This window comes from Xiphophorus maculatus, chromosome 12, assembly GCF_002775205.1.
Source record: "Xiphophorus maculatus strain JP 163 A chromosome 12, X_maculatus-5.0-male, whole genome shotgun sequence".
Lineage (NCBI taxonomy): Eukaryota > Metazoa > Chordata > Actinopteri > Cyprinodontiformes > Poeciliidae > Xiphophorus > Xiphophorus maculatus.
Genome location: NC_036454.1, coordinates 28,346,214 through 28,370,610, shown reverse-complemented (window position 1 = coordinate 28,370,610; position 24,397 = coordinate 28,346,214). Strand labels below are relative to the sequence as shown.

At 41.8% G+C, this 24,397-nt stretch overlaps 3 protein-coding genes and 1 non-coding gene across 8 annotated transcripts in view; 2 read left to right on the top strand and 2 right to left on the bottom strand.

The window, feature by feature from the left end:
• Positions 1 to 34: 34 nt before the first annotated feature.
• On the bottom strand, positions 35 to 5,282 carry trmt2a (tRNA methyltransferase 2 homolog A). 2 transcript variants are annotated; one of them, XM_023343502.1, is made up of 13 exons: positions 5,180 to 5,282; positions 4,788 to 4,816; positions 4,144 to 4,748; positions 3,923 to 4,031; positions 3,490 to 3,671; positions 3,237 to 3,351; positions 3,040 to 3,155; positions 2,847 to 2,958; positions 1,930 to 2,052; positions 1,653 to 1,728; positions 1,458 to 1,574; positions 1,266 to 1,362; positions 35 to 380 (listed from the first exon to the last, which is right to left on the bottom strand). In XM_023343502.1, the coding sequence occupies exons 2-13, from the start codon at positions 4,803 to 4,805 to the stop codon at positions 236 to 238; spliced, it is 1,815 nt and encodes a 604-aa protein (XP_023199270.1). In that variant the 5' UTR covers positions 4,806 to 4,816; positions 5,180 to 5,282; the 3' UTR covers positions 35 to 235. The 2 variants fall into 2 exon arrangements, with proteins under 2 accessions (XP_023199270.1, XP_005804681.1); XM_005804624.3 differs by having other exon boundaries at positions 4,144 to 4,816.
• A 1,238-nt stretch (positions 5,283 to 6,520) lies between these two features.
• ranbp1 (RAN binding protein 1) lies at positions 6,521 to 12,113 on the top strand. The gene is made up of 6 exons (XM_005804615.3): positions 6,521 to 6,639; positions 7,866 to 7,999; positions 8,267 to 8,424; positions 9,748 to 9,876; positions 9,951 to 10,019; positions 10,885 to 12,113. The coding sequence occupies exons 1-6, from the start codon at positions 6,625 to 6,627 to the stop codon at positions 11,031 to 11,033; spliced, it is 654 nt and encodes a 217-aa protein (XP_005804672.1). The 5' UTR covers positions 6,521 to 6,624; the 3' UTR covers positions 11,034 to 12,113.
• On the top strand, positions 10,252 to 10,379 carry LOC111610374. Its single transcript, XR_002753638.1, has one exon. It is a non-coding gene; the product is annotated as a small nucleolar RNA SNORA77 (small nucleolar RNA).
• Positions 12,114 to 13,387: 1,274 nt separating the features above from the next.
• zdhhc8 (zinc finger DHHC-type containing 8) overlaps positions 13,388 to 24,397 on the bottom strand; it is a 76,200-nt gene continuing 65,190 nt past the window's right edge. For 3 of the 4 annotated variants that reach the window (XM_005804616.3, XM_023343423.1, XM_023343421.1), the window contains 8 exons: positions 23,102 to 23,274; positions 22,876 to 22,978; positions 22,654 to 22,745; positions 21,328 to 21,460; positions 20,236 to 20,341; positions 18,410 to 18,516; positions 17,258 to 18,321; positions 13,388 to 16,719 (listed from right to left, as the gene is read on the bottom strand). In XM_005804616.3, the coding sequence (XP_005804673.1) occupies positions 16,608 to 16,719; positions 17,258 to 18,321; positions 18,410 to 18,516; positions 20,236 to 20,341; positions 21,328 to 21,460; positions 22,654 to 22,745; positions 22,876 to 22,978; positions 23,102 to 23,274 (1,890 nt within the window). In that variant the 3' untranslated portion in view covers positions 13,388 to 16,607. The remainder of the gene's footprint in view (positions 16,720 to 17,257; positions 18,322 to 18,409; positions 18,517 to 20,235; positions 20,342 to 21,327; positions 21,461 to 22,653; positions 22,746 to 22,875; positions 22,979 to 23,101; positions 23,275 to 24,397) is intronic. The other variant, XM_023343422.1, reaches the window with a different exon arrangement.

Here is a 24,397-nt window from a genome sequence, read left to right as displayed (position 1 = left end):
GAGGTGCTTTGGTTTATTCAGCCACACAGAGAGGTAGAGAACTGTCTTTATTCTTCATATACACAGTTTGTGCGAGTTCTTCTGCACCAGAAATGCTGCGGATCAAAACCAAAATATCTCAGGACTTTGTTTTGTTACCAAAAAAGAGGGAAAAAAATTACTAAGCTAGTTAAGTGTGCATACATTTAGAGAATAGAAAGCACTAAAGTAACAGCTGATCTGTTTCCAGTCGATGCTAAGTCTGCTGGGACTTGTAGTCCACTCTTTCAAACAGTAGAAGTATCTCCACATGCTTGGTCTGCGGAAACAGATCCACGGCCATCGCTCGCACCGGACGGAACGGGGCGCCGTGAACTCTGTTGGAGGGAGCTCTGCACAAGCTGAGGACGACAAAAACATTGACCGTTAATTTGAGAAAACATGCGCTTTCCTTTTATAACGACAGTTTCAGCACCATCCAGACGTGGGCTGGGTAGAAATGCCGAGGTTTAACCAAAGTGACCCAAGAAAATCCCACTCCATCCAATACCAGGTGCAGATTTCAACCTGTTAAACAGAAGATACATTTGGTATCCATGGAAACGTCAAACTGTTGGCTAGAAGCCCATGGGCAGTGGGACTGATGTCCGCGACCAGGAACCTTCATCAAAAAGACACTTTAGGGAGCTCTGGTAGTGCCAAAAAGAATATGTTTGTGGTTTACATTTTTTTTTCTGTAAAATGTGATTACATTTTCTTTTACACTAGATTTAAAAAATACATTTCAATTGGAATGAATTATAGCAGTATTTTTTATCAAAATTGAATAAAAAAACAAAAACAATTTTAGACATGCAAAAATAAGTTTAAATTTAGTAAGTAAAAACAGTAAATCCCCAGTTTTGTAGATTTTTTTTACTAAAACCTTTAAATTTGCTTAATTTTACCAAGGCTGCATCTATGGTTTCTAAAAGTTTGTATCCATATGATATTTCTAAAACGTTCATATGCTCTATAATGAAAAGGACAAATGCTGGCAAGGCACAAAAAAATCCCAATTTTTTTTATGTTGCGTCTTAATGTTTTCTGAAACTAAAGCAGCTGCTGTAATTACACTTTTGATGGAGTCTCCCAAGTGTTAGCTTTAATTTTAATTTTTGAAATAGTTTGTAATTGCTGATTTGATTTGGGTATGTTATTTTAAACACTTCAGAAAACCCCGTGAGGCTTCTATTTAAAATGGAGGAGAATTTTTCCCACGAGTGAAACAAGCTAAAAGTCCTCACTCGATAAAGTTGGTCATGGCCGCCTTGGCGTTGCACGCCACGTAAACCAGCCTCTTCAGGTGTTCCGCTCTCCTGATGGCGAGGACGACCTTGGTGTCTGGTTAATAAATTTAAAAAATAATTTAAAAAAAACTCTCATTGCCGCTTTTTTAAAACAACCACATCTCGCATTTCTCCGGGATATCTACTCACGCAGGCCCGCCCTCGGTGGATCCACGATGGCCGTGACGTTGGGGGACACCAGAGCGTTCAGGATGTTGGGGAACACGTCCTCGGCTTTTCCGCAGTGAAACTCGACATTGCTCAGATCTTCACACGCAAAGAGAAAAAAAGAAAAAAAAAACGTGACTTCACGCTCGTGCCCACGTCAGGAAACGGCTGCCGTACCGTTAAGCTTGGCGTTCATTTTGGCGTCCTCCACCGCTTCCTGACAGAGCTCGATGCCGATCACCTTTTTAACTCTCTAGAAAACAAAAAGGTTGGAAACTCCATGAACTTTCTCCAACATGGAGCTGTTGATGACTTCCGCAACAAATAGGACGTGTTCAATATAGCCTGGACAAACTTTAGATATTTAAGGAACAATGCAGTTTATCCTGAAGACGTGAATACTGCCTGTGCGATTGTTTTCATGACGTAAAAAAAAATAAAACACAAAAATCACTTTAGCGAGTGAGAGGCCGATGGTTCCCGTCCCGCAGCAAACGTCCAGCACCGTGCTGTCTTGGTCGAGCTGAGCCCATTCCCCCACGGCCGAGTACAGCACCTCGGCAGCTCCTGTGTTCACCTGGAAACAAACACACTACAACTCATCATTTACGTACAATTACTCAAAAAGAATGAATATGTGTACAATCGCCTTGTGCACGTCTGTTAAGTACGAGAATGATTCTAATTCTACCACCACAAACATAAACGCGTTGGATCTAGAATGAGACTGAGCAAAACAACATCAGACTCTGTAGGAATACCTGTGTAAAACAAAAAAAGAGCGAAATCTGGGAAAAGACACATTTTGCAAACGGTGGGGGATCTGTGATGCGGTGGACTTGCTTGGAGAATTTAAAAAAAAAAAATCTCTGATGTGCTACTGCAGTAAAATCAATTATTTTAAGTCAAGTTTATTTGCATAGCACATCTCAGCAACAAGGCATATCAAAGTGTTTTACACCATGGAAACACAATACAGTACATTTTGCCAAATGCCATCATCAAAATATATCCATCAAATATATTGGATCGGTGTTCCAGTCATTGGGAATCAAAGGGAGCTCTAAAAAAAGTGGAGGTTTTAGCCTTGATTTAAAGAAATCTGTTTCAGTAGTTTTGCAGTTTTCTGGAAGTTTGTTCCACATAAGAGGAGCATAAAAACCCAACGCTGCTTCTCCATGTTTGGTTCTTGTTCTGGGGATTTAAGGCCTTTAACACACATTTACCATGTATGACCATAAACATGGCCACCACTGTATTTGTCATTAATATTATTCCACAACACTAACCTAAATGAGGTTTTTTCAAGATAAATTTGACTTTATTTCTAGGGAGATTCTGTTAACAAGTGGCCATGAATCTCCTGCTTGCCTGAAAGAAGGAGTGCGGGGATATCCTGAACTTCAGGCCGAGCAGCTCCTCATGAATGCAGCTCTCTCCGGCCACAAGCTCGCAGGGCAGGTCCTCTAGGTTGGGAGACGTCCTTCAAACAAAGCCGAAAATGTGTGATTAACTCTGCTATCCAGCTCACTCTGGGGGACTAATTCAAGTTCATCTTCCTCACCTTTGACCCTCTCGGACAAAGTGCAGGGAGGTAATGCCGCTCTCTTTACCCTCTCCTTCGAGAAAATACGTCTTCATGGAGTTCTTCAGGGCGCTGAGCTCCTCCTCTTCAAGTTTCTGTGAGAATATAGAACGGGCTTCACAAGGGAAGAAATCAACAGTAAATGATGTGCAGCTAAACTGACGATATGTCCTCACCTGCGGGTTGAAGAAGATGATCGCCATAGCTTGCTTGGTCCTCGTAGTGCGTACGGTTAGCTGCTTCCAGTGGCCTTCGTACGTCTCAGGACTGTACACAGAGTACTTGGTAGTCCTGTTTCCAGAGTTAGAGAGAAAAATACATGAAACGAGAAGCTACTGACATTTTCCAAGCTTGGAAAAAGAACTCCAACAATCCTTTTTTTGGAAAATTTGAAAAGATAGCATCCTTGGTAGTATTCAGTGGAAGCACCTGATAAACTTCTGGAACTCGTGGACAACCCTCTTGGCCTCGGTGGACACGTGGCAGGTCTCCGCCGGTCCCACCACGGCGCACGAGCCTCCTTTGTACTTCCCCAGGCGGAAGCCGATGGTCTTATCCTCCCCGTCCGCCCCCGTTGAGATGAGGAACTCACACTTGTTCCTGTACTCCGTCTAACCGAGACCCAGAAACACGAGCAGAAACATTGACATATTAAACAAGACTCTTTGAATGAGAACACTTATTGGTTTAGACATTTCAACATCAACACTTCATTTCTAAAAGCCCTGAAGGAAGTGCAGGTCCTCTTTTGCAAACCTAATCTACAGTCCAATGTTTACGAGATGAGGCTACTTCCTGGCACTAACAAGCCATTCCTGCGCAGTCTTTTAAATAGTTAAATATTGGAATGTGGGTTAAATACCTGCGTTGGAGAAGGTCGAATTGCTTCGAGAGGGCAACACATTTTGTTGAATTTTCCTTTCTGCGCAAAGAGCCACGGCAACATGGCCTTGTTGGTGCTGCCTATCTCCCTGAAGATCAAAACATGATGGGTCAGTCGCAATGAATCGTACAAGGCACAAACGCAAAAGTCAGTAATAAACAATTCGTCTGATATGGATCCAGATGAATGGGGCCACCTACTTGGCAAGTCTCTGCAGAATCTCCACCACCTCCTGCTCCTTGATCTTCAGCTGCTCCTCGTAAGACACTTTCCACAGAGGAGTCACGGCGTTGGCTATCTGAACGCTGAGCGGCTCCTCTTCCTCCTCATCACCCCTCTCTGTTCTCTTGGACGCCGGCTGCCCCTCTTCCTCCCCTTGCTTCCTTTTCCTCAGGATGGGGTCCGCTTTGGGTTTGGCCAGCCTGACGCTCAGGACCTGGCCCTTCCACTGCATGCCGTGCACCATCTTCATGGCCTTGTCGCGCTCCTCCTCGTTCTTAAAAGTAACGAAGGCGAACGTCTGCTTGCCAAAGAGCTTGATCTTGTGCGGGTTCAGGCCGTGCTTGGCCAGGAACTTCTTCAGGTCGTTGAATCCGACGAACTTGGGCAGGTTCCTGATCTCCACTTTGTAGATCTCTGAGGTGAAGAGGTCTACTTTGATGTAACGGTACATGTTGGTGTCGGAGGTGGCCTCGCTGCCTTCAGCTGGAGGACCAGGCTTGGGGGCGTCAGTTTTGGAGAGTTGAGTGAGATCATCGCCAGGTTTCTCCTCCTTTGAGGATGTAGCCTCAAAGGAGGCTACATCCTCCTTTGAGGAGGATGTAGCCTCCTCAAATGCTGCAACACCACTCAGATCCGCCATCACTCTTTTGGCTGTCATAACACAATCACAAGGCACTTACATGCACGTTAAAACATTGTAAACAGTCTGCTTATCAGTTTTAGTAGATGATATTAATGATACCAACTTCAATGTAACAGTAACCTTTTAGTTTTTCACAGTTCCCCAATGTTAATAGAAGGATTTCTAATAAGAGTGTTGGTTGTCCGAGGCTCTTAAATGCATCTTCATCACTTGAATTAGATTGTAATGTTTAGATAAATACAGGAGTTACATATTGTTCAGAGGAGAGCATTTCTGTACATTCACAACTTCCCAGCTCATGTTCAACGGCATCAACGACAACAGTGACTTAGTCCCAATAATATTCAGTGGATGTTTTCCACGCGTCTTACCTCCAGACGTCCGTTTAACGTCGATTTCACTTCCACCTAAGCTGAACAGGGCGTCGCCATGTTGGTCCGACCACGTGCAGCGTCAACCGCGAGTTTCTTAAAGCGATAGCGTCACTTTCGCATTCGGACAACGATAGAGACAGACTGTCCAGAATGGGACTTGTGCGGAAGACGTAAGACGTAATGTGTATTTGACTTTTAACAAGACTAAAGAGGAAGTTTTAAAGATGTAAATCTAGTAATATGTGACACTAGAGCGGCACAACTAAGCTTCAAGGGGAAGAATGAGGGGGGGGGGGCGTGAGGGGGGGGGGGGGGGGGGGGGCGTGAGGGGGGAATAATCTCATAACAAAAAATGGTAACCTCAAAATTTTGAGCAAGAAAAGTATACCAAATAACTGAACAAAAACGCTATATTTTTTCCTGCTAGTTTAGACAGACAGAACTTGCCATAAAAAAATACAAATCAATAATCATACATTATATTCTAATATATTACATTTGTATTCGCTTGTTTTGAACCAGTTTTTCAGTCATCATAAAAGAGAAAGTATTTATAGTCCCTCATTTATCTCCCTTTGAAAGAAAGAAAAAACACTCGTTAAATTCAATTTATTTAATACTTTATTGCTACTGGGTTTTATCTTACAGCAAAGGATAACACCTGAATTTTGTGTCATAGAATTACTCTCTTAATTTGACAGCACCGCAAGAGGAGCAAGGAACATGAATGCACATGCTCAAATACAATTCTAGAAAAGATGGGGCTTTTTAAGACTTACCACAACACTAAGTTGTTTAAGTTTTGTTTTTGAATCCATCAGTCTCCTGGCTCCACCCTTCACTTTGTGTTATATCATAGTACAATTAGAAAACTCAAAGTGACGTGATTTTATAGCTTTTACTATTTGTGTGTGACCCAAGCGTGTATAAAACGTGCTTTGGGCATTTAAGGTTCCGCTAGAAAATGGTTTGCTGTGAGTATTTAAACACATTTAAATTGTTTTCTTTTCTCTTTTTTTTTGTTAAAGGCAAAACTGACAGCTGCTTTCAATGGCTGCAGTCTCTCAAGAAATTATCCAACTTCTAGAAAAAAATTTCCTGTGTGTTTTTGTTTAGAAATTAAGTCGTCCCACAGTTTTTGATCAGTTTAATTTCTGAAAGCAAAATCAATGACGTGCAAAGTGTTGATAAGACGCTTTATTTATTGAAACAACTACTTCCCCCTAGAGCGTTTTTGTGAAATAAAATCAAAGAGTTTCCTGTGTTTGAGCAGAACGAGGCTGCTCTGCTCGCGCGCTGTCACGCTGGGCGCGCGGGCATGCGCAGAGAATTCGGCGCGCGAAGCTCCAGCAGGAAGTGGGAGCAGCAGAACGCAAACGGCGGCCAGTTTGGGATTTGAACCGCTCACGCAACTTCTATAATCTGTTAACATCTGCTTTATTATGGCAGACACGAAGGTAGGGTCAAGCTTTTTAGGTTAGTTAATAAACGCGCTTTAATTTAAAGCCAGAATTTTTTGATGGTAGTCGTATTTTGTTGCGGAAATTCGACAAATTTAGGCAAGGGAAAAGAGAAGCCGACAAGTATGCCATTTGACTGTAGAAAATATATTTGGGAGGATTTTTCAGACATGATAAATAATGCGAATCTATTTAGTTTCATGTAGAATCGTAAGAAGTGCTGAGTGACACATGAGATGCTTGATTTTCTTTAACATGTCGTTTTGGAGTTGAGGTTTACGAGCTCGAAGAAGTCCTGTGAAGTGTGCAGCATGTTAGCTTCCTCACGAGCATCATTAAGCAGTGAATACACGTTGCTATAACATATGAATATTATTATTTTTGCCAGCTAATTGAGCCGACTCAATGTGCCGCACAGAAATAACGGGTTCAGTTTCGTTACATACCTTTGTCTCCTTATTATGGTAGCTAACGTTAGCTTGCTAGTGCTAGCGCTAATGGCTGGGCGCTGAAGAAAGAAACTCCGTTCGCTGTTGTATTTTAGCGTAACGATATACGAGTCTCGCTTAACTTAACGTTTGTCATTATGTGTAAGTTGCCGCTTGCCGTACATGTAGTAGGGAGTGTCTAAATAGACTTAATGGCTTAGCAACTAGCTGTTAGCCTGCTAAGGTGGAGGCCTCTCTAATAAGCCGGGTAGCTTTACAAGTTGACAGAAAATTAAAGTGAAACAGCAGTTTGTTGGCTGGCGTTAAATTCAAATGAGATCACAACAATCGCCAGCTCCAGATTTATTACCCACTAGCTAAACCAACAGCCGTGTTCTTCAAGCTGGGTTCACACCTTCACATTATTAAAATGTTAAAAATCAGCTTTTAAAGTTGCAATCATTTGTTTTGGGGTCTTCCTTAATTTGGTGGTTATTTTCCTTAAATTTCTTTTCTCATCACATAAAGCCAAATGGTATATTCAGTAAGCTGGGGTCAGCAGCAGCAGTCATGTACAAAAGGCTTTGTCTGCTGCCTCTGTCGCAAAAGCTACACATATAATCCTCCACCCCCCTCGCCTCCATTGAACCGTGGTCCGCTAGTGCCATCACTGAAATCACTTGGTTTTAGACTATTTTAATCTATAATGCACACCCCAGAATATAGGGGCTTTGTTTAGACGGGGCACTTCTTTTCATTGTTATTGGAGAAACTAATTTCACTTTTCCCCTCAAGGACCAGGAAGACCATGAGACCACTGGAGACGGTGCCGAGGACACTAATCATGATCCCCACTTTGAGCCCATCGTGTCTCTTCCTGAGCAGGATGTTAAAACATTAGAAGAGGACGAAGAGGTGCTCTTTAAAATGTAAGTTTTTGCCACACAAGTTTTCACATCTCAGTTCATAGCTTGTTGGATGGAAATGCATAGCAATTTGTTGAGTAGATATTTTAAAATCCAAGTTTTGTTTAGATTCCAGAAGCCAACGCTTTTCCTATCAACATGTAGCTGATATTTAAGTGTAGTGTAAGTCGAAGAAGTAGTTGTTCCAAAGACAAAAAAAACAACTCTTCACCAAACTGTCACTTCAATTGTATCTGCATCTTTTGAAACAAAGTGTTGCTGTCTACCCAGGCGAGCCAAACTGTATCGCTTTGCCTCTGAGAACGACCCTCCAGAGTGGAAAGAGAGGGGGACAGGGGACGTGAAGCTGCTGAAACACAAAGAGAAGGGCACCATCCGCCTCCTGATGAGGAGAGACCGAACTTTGAAGATCTGTGCCAATCATCAGAGTGAGTCAGCTTCCCGAATGTTATCTTAACAAGGGATCACTAGAATATTTCCCAGTTTAAAAAAAAAAAGGAAGATGTATATATAGTATATATATGTTTCAGGTGCCAAAGCACACCGTCATGATCTGGAGACAAACTAAATCTATTTAGGGTTTCCCTCAGAAAACCGGCTAAGCCCGGTGTTAGGGGCGATGACGGGTAGTCCACCAGTGGCCCACCGTGTTTTTGTGTTGACAAATGTTAAGTTACAAAAATTTGGAGCAGGCATCATCATTTTTAAATAATATCACGTGAAGCCAAAGGGCAAGTGCAGAGACGGTGCAATTGGTTCACCGTGTATAAACCTAGTGTAATTGGTCATTACTGTTATGAATTTTTTTTTTAAATGCTCGTTTGTTCATCACTATTTGAGATAAGCAAACGACACTTAGCCTGATGGAAGGTCATGTAAAGCCTGGCAGCCCGCCAGTCTTATAGTACCCTGAAGGAAGCCTGGTTGGTTGTTTTTATTAATGTTTAGCTTTTTTAGTGTTTATACTGTGAGACTTTAGTTTTTCTAACCTAAGTTATCATACAAGAAGAACAACCATGTCTACATCTAATTGAATAACATCATGGAATTAAAATCAGAACTGAGTGCCTCGTTTTCTGTCGCACTTCAAACGTACTTGCTAGTAAAGGTGGACGATATGGACTTCAAGTTTTAGCACAATAGTTTGCGGTGCTATTGTGATAACAATACAAGTAACAATAAGAAATGTATACAACTTAAAAAAAAAAAAAATTTATACCATGTGCCACAGCATTCAGAGCCCCACAAACACAGATGTCAGTCTTGAAAAACATTCCCATTTCTAATGCGCTTCTTTAGGACACCAGTCACATAAAGATGTGTGATTTGTATCACTGAGCTGCAAGTTCTAAAACTGTTTTCAAATTCATTGGTATTTATTGATGCTTTAATTGAGCAAACAGTGGAGAAAATGGTAGAACTGACAATCCCAACAGCAAGGCCAGTAATGGGGGATTTTAAACACCATTCATTGGAATTTGTCAGGACAAAGATAAATCAAAAATAATCGTGACACGGAATTTATCAAGATGGTGCAATCAATTCTCACCTCCTACTTGTTAGCCAGAGAGAAAAGGTAAAGTAAATAATGTTGTTCTAGCACATTTAGGCGGTTCTGGTGGACTGAACTAACATTTCACATTGATTTAAATCAACAGAACTCATAAACTGTGAAGCGGTGTCGTCCTCACGTAGACGTACTTCCAGTCGGTTCTCCCTTTGTAACAGTTTGACCTTCCTGTAAACCGCAGTCAGCCCGCTGATGGAGCTGAAGCCCAACTCCGGCAGTGACAGAGCATGGGTGTGGAACACACTAGCAGACTACGCTGACGAAAGTCCCAAACCAGAACTCTTGGCGATACGCTTTTTAAACGCGGAAAGTGAGTCCAATCCAGTATTTAAAGAAGGCCGTTCCTGTTTGCTTTAGCTGACAAACTGCATTTTCCTTCAACAGACGCTCAGAAGTTCAAGGTGAAGTTTGACGAATGTAAAGAGGAAGTTAAAAAGCAACTAGAGGGATCAGGTAAATGACGCATAAGCCTTTTTCATTTTCAGATTTTCCTACTTTATTTAGTACATTTGAGAGTACCGTTTACAGTCGTAGACACATTTGAATAAAACAACAAGCATTAATTCATTCCAGGACCCCAGTTTAGCTGGATGATGTTTGGTAGAATTTATTTATAACAAAAAATGAATTCTACCAAGTGAACTGACATAAATAATAAAAACACGTTATAAAATGTAAATGCAATGCAGACACACTCTGTTCTTTGCTGCTTACTCCAGCCTGGGACTTTTTCTGTCTGCTACATAAACACGCAGAATGTAACACGATTAGCTTGGCTAAAAGTCTGCTGGTGTTGCATTTTTCTACATTTCGGCTTCTTTTTAAATAGATTTCTACTCATTTTTGGTTAAGAGGCAACTTTTCTTTTCTTCTTTTTCTTTAAATACTTTGTACCAGCGATGGAAATATATGATAGCGGATTATGGCCATTGTAGATAAAATAATAATAAAGAGGAGTAACTTTACACCCAAAAATCGCATTAATTTGAGTTTGAAAAGTGGCAAATTTGCCAGAAAAAACCCCTCACAATTTAGTCATTATGTTTGTGTTTTGTTGGGTTTTTTTTTTCATTTCTGATGATATCCAAAAGTCAAATTTTTCAAATATTTGTAATTTTTCATAATTTCGGGGCGGATGGGTTCTAGCAAATTTTTTGATTTTTCAAACTTGGACATTTTCTTGTTTCTGAGTTCTTTGTGTAGAAATTTACTCTTTCTTTCTACAATGGCCTTAATACGCAGTCATAGAAATCAGGATACATTTTAAGACAAGAAAATTGCTAAAAATGTTAATGGATCATGTATTGTTTCGCCACAGGCAACACTGACGGTGCAAACAAGGTGGCAGAGAAGCTGGAGGAGCTTTCAGTAAAAGATAAGGCGCCTGAGGGAAAGAAGGAAGAGAACAAAAAGGAAACTGAGAAGAATGAAGATGAGAAAAAGGAGGTGAAAGCTGAGAAGAATTAAGAACCAAGAACTTGCTTTGCTGATCTTCAGTTTTTTTGTTTTTGTTTTTATCAGTTTTCCTCTTTTTCTACAATAGACTCTATGAACTGAATTTGGACTCTTGCATATTAGTTTTTTTGTTTTTTAAATCTGTTTTGCCTCAAGATCACAAGTCCTTGAAGCCACTGGAAAAAAATAGCAGAAACAAAGTTAATAACAAATATATATTTTTCTCTGACCCTGTTCCCAATTTGCTCGGTGGAAGCCCACACTTTTCCACCCTTACTTTTGAGAGTTTGACATTACGATTAACAAACTGTGAAAAGAGGCTTGTGATAGCGATGATTCCCACATTGGGGTATTTTTGTTTTGTTTTGTTTTTTGTTCTTCTGAAGCAGAGTTCAATTGTAGGGTGAGGGGATAATGTAGCCTGCTCATTAGCAGCACCAGGTCAGGAACCAGGCATTATGGAGGCGCATTTTGAAGGTGACCCCCACTGATGACTCTCTATTGGCCTGTGCGTCCTGTCCACACTTCCACTATTAGACGGCAAGGTGAAGACGTCTCTTTGAGTTGATTTATCCCTCGGTTTAGTTCAGTCGGAATCTGACTAAAGGAGGAATTCACTCTGGACAGTTGGGGAGCATCAGATGAGTGTTTCGAAGTCACAGTGTCCACCACAAATAAGATGCACTTAGTTACGAATCTCTTTTTCTTTTTTTTTTTCTTTTAAAAAGTCTTGAAAACTATTAAGTCCAAAGTAAAAACGGTTCATTAATTTGTGCAGCTTTTTTTTCCTTCTTTTTCTCCTGACTCATGTCAACTTATCAGGAGGTTTGTATGTTTTTAGCTCATAACATTCCCAGACTTTCAAAGCATGTAAAGTGTATGTAACGGAGTGCGCCCCATCTTGGTTCTGTGTTCTCACCGCCCGCTCTTTACTCTTTCCACCGAATACGTTCTCTCTACCTTGACTCTTCAGTGCATCCAAGTGCCAGTGCATCTGTAAATACATGTATATGGATGAAATGTTGCTCTTCGTTTGCACTCAGATGATCTGAAATGTTTCCTCCACCTTCAAATAAAAGCTGGTAAAGATCACACGCTTGTATTTATGTATGAAAAACCGCATCTCGGTAAATTAAAATGTCATCGGAAACGTTATTTCACTAAATCATTTTAAAATTTGTAACTATATAGCTTTATTGTGGCTAGAATGAATGAAAACTCACTTTTCTAGTAGGAAACTTGAATATTATAAGGAAAATAAAAAGGATTTTTAGTACTGAAATGTCTCCCTACTAAAAATTCTGTCCATGTACTTTACAGCATGTTCACTCAGTTCTTAGTGATTCAGCTTGCATGCTTCAGTAACCATTGGTCATTTTAACAATGTGAGCCAATTTCAAATCTTGCTGGAAAACAAAAGCGCCTCCATGAAGCTCTTCAGGAAACCCAATAAAATTTACTCTTATGGAAAAACTTCAGACCACTTGGCAACCGTCCAGGTAAGAAACTTCTGATGTCTGTTTAACACAATGCAACAGCTGTAGCTCATGTAATGGTTTGTTTTATTTTTTCTTCTGGGGGCTCTTGACTCTAGTCTCAGTGCAAATGAATATCATATACTGTATATATATTATATATATATATATATATATATAATGAATTTTCACCGTTTCTGTAAATTATTGTAAAACTATATATGATATAAACTGGCTTGTTCTTAGAAAAATTTATATTTTCAAAACTTAAAATGTTGAAGTGTTTTCTGAAACATTCTAAGTTTGTTTTTTGTCCCTGATGGCGTTTTGGAAGCCATTTTTGTGTCTAAGCAAGGCAGCAAGACACCGACCAACCATGGCCTCTCAGCTATGGTTTGTTTGGCTGCTGGCGTCCCCAAAACATCTGAGGAGAAAAAATGGCCTCTGGAACCACCAGCAGATCAACAATGGACACTGAAACGATCACTGCAAGCAAGCTGAGGATCCACCCGACTCATCAAGGGGTAGATAAGGTCAAGCAACTGGCGGATCCAGATGAAGTCTCAAAGTAAGAGCTGTTGCAGGTTTTGACAGTATTTACCATATTTTACTTTATCAGGTTTTTTTATTCAAATACTCAATTGTCTGAATAATCGATAGATTACTAAAATAGTATACAACAGCCTGTGATGACGAATTCTGGTTGAGGTGTACTGTGATCATGATGCTGTCCAGAAGAGGGCGGTAGTGCTCAATTTGCTCAAATCACCACGAAGTCTGTGTGCCTGTGGTGATTTGAGCATATTGAGCTCTGGCGCCCTCTTTTGGACACAGTACATATAAGACATCAGTTCCTCTTGCAGGTGATCATCAAGAATGAATCAGATTCGCTCAGAGTTGGAAATTTTATTCTTTCGGGTCATTGGGAATATTTCCTCTTCACAAAAATAGGAACACATATACAGCTATTGTGTATTCTCTATTATACATACATGTCTTTGAAACAAAATGGTTGGTCATTGTCGACCGTCAGGAATGGGGCCCTGACCTGCAGTGATGTCCATCATAGGAAAGGAACGTTGGCAGTCACCTTAAGGTGGAATGATGGTTGTTTGCATTTGGAGACATGGTCAGACGGGGGTTTGAAAGTCATTACAAACAGGAGTTAAGTAAACAAAACAACCGTTACGTTTTATTGGTTCACCCAACCATCGCATTTGCCAAAATAGCCTTGTTGACCACAGCCTCACAAGAACGTTTTGTTTAAGGCAGCTGGGTGAGACCTTAAAGAGCAACCATGCTGGTCAGACTGTTAGTAAAGGTTCAACCTTAGCAAAAGCCTCTGGTTTTTCTGCTTTGAACTTCAGAGAAATTTAAACCAACCAGATGAGAGGAACTGGGGTTTCCTAACTTGCACGTTCGAGTCGCCCTGTTTTTTTTTTTTTTCTTTTTTCCTTTTTGCAGTTTAAAAGGTTCACCCAGCCCAAATTGCTCTCCAGAGTCACTTTCTACTCAATCTGATTAACAGATTGCATTTCATTGTCTCTCAGCAGCGTTTCAGACACACTTAGCTGTGTAGGAAACGGTTTCTTCACTAAAAAAAAGGCAACGGTGGCTTTTCTTGTAGCGCAAACAAATCTGACACATAGCTTGTATTATTTTCTGCCATCAGGATTTTACATCTCAACAGCAAAGAAAAACGTCGATACGCTGTACCAGACAGCGTCTGCAAGTAGTCCGATTATTTCCACCCTACTTAAGCGCAGATGTCACCCGTTTGCTGTGTTCGAGAAGTATGGCCACGTTTGGCATTGATAACTCAAGGCAGCTTTAATGACATGCACATTCCTTGATCTGTAATGTTTGACCATAAGGACCATGTGACTGTTCACTAGTCATGTCACTTTAACGTTAATTTCCAAAACACAAATCTATCCGTCACGATTTACCATAGACTTAGTCTTGCACAGCAACATAAAACAAGCAACATTTCAATTTACCCATTATCCATGATCTGATTCATCTAGTGAATTCATGGCAATGTTATATTTACATACCTGGACACATTTACTGGCAACTCTGGTAAAGATGTGTTAAAAATAAACCTTAAAATAAATTGGATCTTATGCTACAGTAGCATAATTTGTCAGTAATTCTTTTTAGTATATTTATCCAGATGAAAAAAAAACATGTATTAAAGAAAATCATAAAGTGGCATATTTATTGGTACTCCTGCTATTAGTACTTTGCCTTTTACAGAACAACAAAGTTTGCACATTTTATTTAAAATGTCCTGGTATGTAAGGCAAAACAAAATACCAAGATAAGTTCCAAAAAGCATTCCAGAAGAGAAAAAGGCCCCGCACCATCACAGATCCTGCACCGTGTTTTAGTGGGTATAAGTTGCTATTCCTCATATTCATTCTTTATTACACACCAAACCTACCTGAGGTATCGCTGGAAAGCTCAATCTTAGTCTCATCTCACTTTCCAGCTATTCTTCCAGAAAGACGGCAAAATCCATGTTTTCTTTTGTGATGTTACGACAGAAAAGCATTTCTGCTGGCATCCCTTCCAAACAACCTGTTTTCACTGTCTAACACTTGCTATGGGGACTTTGTGGCAGCAGGACGCCAGTCTTCTCATCACAGTGAGCTTTGGAAATATTTTTACCATCTGCCTTATCACCCTGCTCACTGTAGGGTGGCAAGATAAATGTAGGTCCCCACCAAGCCTGGGTCTGTTAATGTCATAAATTTACTCCAAGACATCAGTGCTGTGTATTAATACTCAGCAGTTCCTAGAAACTTTGATCAGCTTTACAAAGTTTAAATAAAACTTTTCTATTAAAGCGATTTGTAGGAGTAGCACTGATTGTGCCACGTGTTTAAAAACTTTAATTTCTTTGGATACATTTTTTTTTTTACCCCCAACTGAATAAATATACTCGCGCTAAAGGTTAAAATTTTCATCAAAACAAACCAGGTTTAGATTATGCTACTGCAAGCAAAAGATTAAATCATTTCATAATTTCTTAATTTTTTAGCATACCTACCAGGAGTGCCTCACTTTAAACATTAAAATCCAACCAAATATAGGTATAAAAATATTTATCAAACATGGTTTTTAAGCGATTGGGCATGTTAAAGGGAAAAAAACCCAACTACAATTGTATCAAAGACACCTTATTTGACTCTCATTTTGAAATCACATGTATATATTTTTTTTCTTTATTTGATGAAACATGAGTTTTTCTGGGGCTGTGCAAGTCTGAACTTATCTGGAGTCCATGAGAAATATTGTGATGAGGTATTCTAGTATTTCAGAATGCTAACATACCAGCCCGGCTCCTGTGTTGTAGGGTAGTCTCTGAAAAACAAGGGCATACAGCTCCACACTGCCCTCTTGTGAAGGTAAGAGGGAAAGAAAGCCCTAAATAATCTGCAATAAACATAAATGAAAAAAACACAATCATATTATATGAATTCATGTCAACTAGCATGTCTGCTGGTTGCATTAATTCCTGAGAAAAAATATTTTTAACACAAGGTTATCGTTTCCTTTTTTCAATCAAAAGCAACTGAATTTGGAATGCAACCGTCAGACGAGATGAGAAAAACTTTCACCTTCTCTTTCCACTCCTGTTGTGTTTCCTAAACTTCCTTGCTGACTCTCAAAGCCTTTAAGATGTCCGTCAGAACACCCCCGGAGACGACGTGAACGGTACGGGAGGAGAAAAAAGTGAAGCACCATAAATTCTTGCCACGTCGACTCTTCTTGCCGAGGTTCGGATGTCCGGAGCAGCCGCCTCACGACAAGTTGCCGGACTTCCTGTTCCACCGACCAAGATGGCGAGTCAGAATTGTTGACGACAAAAGCCTTCACGCTCACACACACCACTTCTTGAGGCGTTTTCTTTTTTTTTTTTCTACTACTGTTCTCCGTCGGCACAGATTCATACAGTATTGCTTTGACCGCCTCACACAATGAGTTCCTTTGATTGGACAGTTAAATCATATCACCAGGTACTAATGAGCCCAGATTGGACAAAAGACAATTTCTCCCCTGCACGGCGATGTTGTTGTGAAAAAGCTGAGGGTGCTGTCCTCGGTCACACAGATATCTCGTACGTGGTGCCTCCGACACCTGTTACCTTTTTGACGTTACCGTGGCGACTGGGGCTCAGGTGGCAGTCCATCTGCCCATTAACTTTCATGGCCTCTCTAAGTGGAAAGAGGAGACAAAAACAAAGACGATTCAACACCAAAAGCAAAAGCGCTTCAACACAGAACAAAGAGTGGAAACATGCAAGTTACCTGTTCGGATCTCAAAGAATGAAATCTCAACAGCATCATGGAGGATTATTTTGGTGTGTTTTGTTAGAGGAGAGAAAGGGAGATGGAAGACAAGTGGTCGAAACGAAGGCATGCACATGAAAACGAAACTGGGACTCAGATCATTTTATTAAACGGACAAATTGAGAAAGAAAAGGAAAAAAAAAGGTGTTTTCTAGAAGGCAATCATACAGGACATGTGCAAAGTCACACCGAGAGAACAAATTAATAGATGGAGAACAGAATGCCATAAACAGGACAAAGATGCTGCAAGTTGCCCCAGTTAGGCGTAACACATTAGATGTGATGAACTGCTGGCTATGATCACCAGAACAAGCAGAACTTCCAGTGGAAAGTCCAACAGTTCCCTCTTGATCGCTACAACACATGCAACCCCCTGGGAGGGGGGGAATGTCAGGATTCATACCTCTGGCCCCCTAACCGAGGAGAGTCTGTCCTGTCGCGAGCGCTGATGTAGGAAAGTTTCTGGTGGGAGTAGGAGGGAGATCGGGGCATGGCTGGGGATTGGGGCTTGTGGGTGGGGGAGCGGTAGGAGCCTTCGTGGCTAGGGCCCCTGCCCTGGCTGCTGTTAGAGCTGCTGTGGTCTGTGTGTAAGGAGGTGGATGAAGTTCTGGGGGCCCGGCCAAGAGTGGTACCAGCATGGCGCAATATGGGGGTTCTTTGGCCGTAGTTTGCCAGCCCGACCCCCATCAGATTGTCCCTGGAGCCACCGTACGCTGGCGGTGTCGGGCCTCTAGACCCGTGCCCACGAGGTCCATCTAGGAAGCCGGCGTTGGCGGGTGGGCCATAACCTGCGTCGAACACGCCAGAGTCCTGGGCGTAGATATGGGTCTGGGAGCGTCCATGCAGCATCTGCCGCTTCTCCCTCTCCTCCTTCTCCTTCCTCTCCTGGATGGAAGCCATTATGGTTTGGGAGAGGTTATCATAGCGCACCGGAGATGGCTCTCTGTCCCTTAAGTGAGGGGATTGTCTGCCCAACCCTCTGTGAGGCATCACCGGACTGTAAGTTTGAGCAACCTGTTGTCTATGGATCTCAGATTCCCGGATGTGGCACATTTTGGTGGGCAGGTAGGGTGAATGGAATCCCATGGATGGCATACCCGGATGGGCCATGCACTCATTGGCACTGGCTGGAGAGATGCTGGGGTTGAGCAGGCTGTCGTAGGACAGACTCCCGTTACGGTTGGAGAGAGTGTTCGGAGAGAAAACACCCTTGTACGCAGTGGAAGTGACCGTCTGGGGCGGCAGCGCCTGCAACTGGCCCTTCTCTGGCCGGCGGTGACCTTGCTTCAGGCTGAGCGTGCGGGAGTTGGTGGGATCAGCATCCAGCTGGTGAGGGGAGGACTGGAAAGTGCGGTGGAGCGGAGCGTTGGCATACTCGGGCAGATCCAGGTTTGGCTCAGATCGATAGTCAGATCGTACACCTTCTTCCAAGATGGCTGAATTTTTTCGACCATCTGGCATAACAATCTGAGAAGCAAAGGGGGGAAAAAAAAACAACCCTCATAAACCTTGAAACAATAGTTCAGAGCCAAAAACAGGAAAGATCTCTGCTTACCTTCTCTCCGGCAGTTTGGTAGTGGACTTTCGGCATTGTGCCAAAGGATGGCTTGAATCTGTACATAGCTGGCGTGGAAGGGTGGGTTTTTCCAGAAAGAGAGCTTTCTATATAAACAAAAAATACAAAGAAAACACTTAGTAGTTGTCTTTTGCTTTTCTTTTTTTTTATACAAATGACACTCTCTGTGCTCTAATGAATAAAAAGAAGCATAAAAGGTAATAGAAAACCAGTGTGCTCACGCGACAATTTGAAATGGTTGACAGTACTGTTGGTGTACCCTAAGGTCAGTGACGTCCGGTGAGGTTCATGGCTGGTGAGGCACTGACTTAATCAAAATCAGATTTACAAATAATTTCGCGCATGTGAACAACGCTGGAGGGCAAAAACACTGTTCTTCTACATGCATAGCCGCGCTGCCGCCGTGGAATAATTCCGTTAACTCCATCAAACTTGGACATGTAGATATCATTAATTTCTTGCTGTGCTCTACAGCAAAGGGAAAAATCGTTAAAAGTACAACTCAAAACCACTTCTTTCTCGCTCTCTGTATCAGTGCAGCTACGCGCTTCTTGTTGCCATAGCTACTAACAAGGCCACAAAAAAGAACACTCAAATATTTCCCCACACAAAAAGCAGAACATTCGGTCTGATGCAGTGGTATGGTTTTAGGCTTCATGTTTATTTTGCGATTATTAATAAGTGATTGCTGTGGTAATAGGAGAAAACTATAAATATATCGCTGCACTTGACAGTATGGTTAGCTCGCTGTTACTGTCTCTTACTCTTGCTCTGCCTCACCTGACCCACCGTCACCGCCCAAGATTCTCCACTGGGTACTCTGCTTTTTATTTCATTGAAATTTTACAGGCAATGCAGTAAGGATAAGCTGTCAACTGCAGTGGTTAAGATCTGACTGGTTCTGAGGTTCACTCCTGCAGGTCACGTTAACAACTATCAAAGTATGGTCTTCTAAAGGTTTTAAAATAAACATCCAAGATCCTGATCCAGGAAAAAAGATAGTCAGGACTGTTGGTAGTTCGCTGTTAACGCTGGATTCCCAACATACTTTTTAAAACAAAGGCAGACGAGAAAAATGTAATTATTTTATTAGTGTTTAAAATGTTGCATTGTTTGTCTTCTCCCCCTACTGAATTATATTCTTTCAGCAAAGTCAAAACTTGTCCAAGAGAGCTTTAGGCAGCAGGGACTGCAGAGTTACCACTTTAATGACAAATTGAAAAAATGATTAGACCTTTTTCAACAAATACGCTTTAGAAACACCAGCAGCACTTTAAAGCACCACCAGATGGCAGTGGTGCTCTGTGGATAATCAAAACGTGCTCCCTCCCTGCAGCATGACAGGATATTCAGTAGCTAACCCGCTGCCTACATTGCTTTATCCTTCTCTGACACTTCATGCTGATGAATGGGACTCTACATACTCAGTACCATTCACACAGATTTATACAACCTTTTTAGGTAAAGAAATAGTTTTTTTTTTGACAACCCACAAAAGAAAGGGCAGTGATTCATTTAATTTCTTTCCATTTTTTCCCCCCCACAAATCTGCTCCTGATTCTCTATGCAGAGCTGGTCTCTTCAATACAGATCAAGCCAGTTCCTTGGCTCAGACACTAAAACGACCAAAGATTGTTGGATCAAACATGAACTCATCACGAGGCTTATCCAGAGCCAACTCCAAGAACTAGGACGCTTGTCATCTACGGACGGAGTTTGGGAAAGTTGTCTTTTGGTGCAACCCTACCAGAAAAGACTAACCAGGGTAGGATCATGAATACCAGAAGTGCAAAGGAGTGTCGTACCTTCGCTGGACGTCAGCTGGCCTTTCAGCTGGTTGTACCTGTCAGCTTTGGGGGGCAGCGGCGGCTGGGTTTCTTTGCCGTCCAGGCCGTCGATGCTGCTTTTGGACTACGAGGAGGAGAGGGAGAGATAAAGGCATCCAGAACAGGTGGAGTGGGGGGGGGGGTTGGCACGTTTAACTGAGAGGACCATCTGTTGTTGCTAAGGATGCACTAATAATGCAACTCCCACGGACAGCTGCATGAAGCAACTCAACTTGTTCGCGTTAAATGCATTCTTTGCTAAGTGGAAACTAATGAAGGATAAAAACATTTTTCATGCATCTTGCGCGAGTATTTTGTTAATCAAGGTTTATGCCTGCGTAGCACTGTTAGGAGTAAAATCTCCAGGGGTTTACTGCGAGCCGCCAATGGATGATCAAGCTGTTTGCCAGTCAGAGATGAAGGAAGCTGTGGAAATCTAGTGCAATGATTACCGCTCTTCCTTAGGCAGCTAGCTGTGTTTGGATGGAGCAGTTTGTGGTTATTACATGACAACATTTTAGAAAAAGTTCAAGGTGTACAAATATTTTTGCAAATCCCATAAAGCTGTAGAAAAGGTTTTATTTATTTATTCGTGTTATGAAACGACTTAAAAGCAATGACATTTAAACAGATTCTTGGAACATGTTGTCTTTAAGAGCTCCTTTAATTGCCATCATCGTGCGTCGGTAAATCTCCCTCCATGCTGTCGACAAAAGCAAGATGTCTGACTAAGATACAAAACCATAAATGCAAAACGTCTGTCTTTGCCTGTTTTTAAAAAAAAATAAAATTATACTGTAACCACGCACTGAATCCAGACAAACAGAACAAAAGTTCTGAGTCATTACTAATCAAATTCTTTGTCTCCTATCTGAGTCATTTGTTTTTGAAGTCAAAGAGTCTAATAATCTCCTGAGGCAGTCACGCGGAAAATGCTCTGATATGAAGGACTTGACTATTGTCTAAAAATGGGGAAGTATGGCAACGATGGAGGATGGAGTTGTTTATAACGCTGACGGGATGACCAGGGTTTCGGAGGGGGGAGTTCAGTGGTAACTGCAAGCTGCTCACCTTGGAGTTCATTATCGTGCTGTGCATGCCATTGTCGCTGACCTTGATGGTGATCTGACGGTCAGAGAGGTCCGGTCGTATGAACGGGGGCTGGATTTTGACGTGGGGCCTCTTCCTGGGGTCCAACACGTACCTGTACAAAATGGCGGCACGTGAACAGACAAGCTCTTCATCCAGGACTCAGCTTTCCTGACACATGCTGAACCTTAGACCCAACATGCTGAAACTCTGTACAAATACTACTGGTCGTACTGGGAATGTTGGGATCAAACGTCTGGAAGGTAAATGTTTTTTCTTCCCTTTTCAAAAAGAGAAAATAGAGAACAGGTGGGATTAGCTAAAGCGTATACTCGGTGACCAGGCTAAAACCTGACATTTAAAAAAAAAAAAAAAAAATTCAAAGATGATATTTTTACGTTGTTTTATTATCTTTGGAGAGAAACCTGTCTGACTTCCTGTCAGAAATAAACTTCTTGGTTGAATGAAAACCGAAATCTGCCAGGTGTATAAATAATTTTAGGCTTAACTGTAAGTCGGGTTGTACTGCATTGCGAATATTTCTGCTGGTACTTGCTATGTGGAGTTTGGAGAGCCACGAGTTAAAGCCAAATCCAAACAAATTACTCCTAAATTGAAAATATTTTTGGGGAAAAGATAGGATTTCTTTTTTCTTTTTTAAACAAACTAAAAATGCTGTTGTTGTTCTCTTTTGTATTTTTAAGCAAATACAAGATTACTAAATCATCATCCCTGACTGGCTACCAGATTTGTGAAAAAAAGAAAAAAAAAAAATCATCTCAAGTGTTTGCTATAGCAATCATTCTAAACCTGATTTGAACCAGCAGTTGTGTAAATCCAAAAATCTCCAAGCAACAGTTAAACAGCAGCTGCAGATAACAGAGCACATCTTAAGTGTCTACCGTTTCTGGGAATGGGGCCTTATCTCACTTGGATTTCAAATATCTGCTCACTTTAAGGACCTTCTGTCAAACGACAGATCATGCTAACTGCCTCTGCTTCCCTTTAGCCGTTTCTGTGCAGGGTGAGTGAAATCTCTCGGCCATCTGCCGTTCCCCCACAGGGTTCTGCTGGCTGCTGTCAGACAGAACCACGTACATGCAGGACGCCGCTGCAGTGACTGGGTGGGGCCGATCAGTCTGTGCAAACGGCGTCGATGTCATGAGCTTTTAATGAGCCACAGCATCTGGATTCATGTGCTGACTCATGCTGCACACGGGTGTCCACGGGGAAGGACGGGGAAAAAAAAAAAGAGTTAAAATGCATGCAAGTGTGTGTTCGCTCTCACGTTGGAGCGTAGCATGTTACCTGGGCGCCAGCGGACTGCATAAGACGTACTCCACGTTGCCACAGCAACCCTTGGTGAATGGATTTACTCCCCCACGAAACTTGCCCGTCACCTGAGGAGGCACAATGCGTCACAAGGTCGCACAAAACACGCGCGCGGATATTTACAGACGGAGGAGAACAATGAGAAAAATGAGCGTGTGTGTGGATTTTATTACAGAGTCGATTATCAGCGCCCCTCACCTGTTCATTAGTCGTTCGACCCCGAGCTACGAGCACCATGTGGAAGCCCGTGAGGCCCATGACCGGGATGAAGAACAGCCCCGCTATGCACATCACCACCATGCTGGTTCGCACAAGTCAAGGCGAAACGTAGAAATCCTGCTCAGCCCCATTATCGATTTATATAGCAGGGGATTTTTTAAAACTCTATATACTACAGTTTAGCACTGCGGCAGTGAAAGGATACGTGACGGTGGTGTGAAGTCCTCCCAGCTTTTCTCTGTGGTGGAGGACAAATATGAGGCCGAAGGAGAAAACTCCCACCATGTGAACACTCAACGACAGCAAGAAGAGGAAGAAGTAACGGTAGTTCCTCCGACCGATGCAGTTGTTCACCCACGGACAGTGATGGTCGAAATCCTGAGGAGAGGAAGGAAGATATTGTAAGACGCTTGTAGGAAGAAATACAAAATATGCGGCTCAAGTCAAAAGGCGAGTCTACCAAAAATACTAATGAAATTTATGTAAACTTCATAATCTTAAAGGAGCAGTAGGATGTATTGTTTATGAATATAGTGTCATTTTATAGATCAGTCAAGTAACTAATTTACCTCCAACTGTTCTAAAAATTCTGTATATATCAAACAGGTTTCTTTAAAAACATCCTGTTCTCTCTGAAACTCTGCGTTCAGGAAGTCATCAAAGCACCGCTCCTATGTTAACCCTGTAATGTTTTTTTTTTTACCAGCCTTTTACTGAGAAGTAGCTCCTGTAATGAGCTCAGCAGATACGCAGTTACACCATTTGTTTGCTAATTACTGATGGCTAGTCTGAAGGAGTTGAGTGAGGGAACCACAGGGTAGGACTGCTCTGTGTGGTGCTTGGAAACTACAGCTCGGAGGAGGAGCTTGGTCCTTTATGGCGGAGCTTGGTCCACCTAGGCGTTTTGCACTGCTGAATGGTTGCCAAGGGAGACGAAAGGATTTCTCAAACATGCATGAAAGAATGGAGGCAATGCTCCAGGTATGTTTTTGTAGAGAGAATAACATGTCGTGACATAATACTTCCCCTTCAATACATAAAAGAACAACCTCTCAAATCAAACAATTTAACTGTTAGCCATTTACTTTAATGAGAGGCAGTGAGGACAAATGATGTGTCAATCTATATAGTGTATGTAAACAATGTGGTTGGGACATTCTTTTGGCAAATATTCAAACAATTCTCTTAATTTAATTACTAGAAATTCCATCTACCAAACCCAAAAGAATGTGTGAAGTTCTGATGTGGATATCTCTGAATTTATTTATTTGGTGCAACAGTAAGATAGGACTTTAAAAGCTGTTGCTGATAACACCGTTACGTGGATGAAATGGCCAAGAGCTTCTATTCATGCCGGTAGCTATGGTCACTTACTGCTGCTCTCTTGCCAATTCCTTTGTGTTCTTGCGAGATAAACCAATCTCCAAACACGTATTGGGTGAAAACAAGCGTTATGTTTCGCAGGGCTGCTGCATCCGTCATTTCTGACATTTGTGACATA

What these genes read in the sequence shown, in the direction of transcription:
- trmt2a (XM_005804624.3), bottom strand. Translation starts at nt 4,805, where the DNA reads ATGGCGGATCTGAGTGGTGTTGCAGCATTTGAGGAGGCTACATCCTCC. An exon ending in CCCCGCACTCCTTCTTTCAG is followed by an intron (nt 2,053 to 2,846) that starts GCAAGCAGGAGA and finishes GTTTGTTTCCAG; the next exon opens with GTGAACACAGGAGCTGCCGA. An exon ending in TCGGCCTCTCACTCGCTAAA is followed by an intron (nt 1,729 to 1,929) that starts GTGATTTTTGTG and finishes TTTGTTTTCTAG; the next exon opens with AGAGTTAAAAAGGTGATCGG.
- ranbp1 (XM_005804615.3), top strand. An exon ending in GAAGAGGTGCTCTTTAAAAT is followed by an intron (nt 8,000 to 8,266) that starts GTAAGTTTTTGC and finishes CTGTCTACCCAG; the next exon opens with GCGAGCCAAACTGTATCGCT. An exon ending in GATCTGTGCCAATCATCAGA is followed by an intron (nt 8,425 to 9,747) that starts GTGAGTCAGCTT and finishes TGTAAACCGCAG; the next exon opens with TCAGCCCGCTGATGGAGCTG.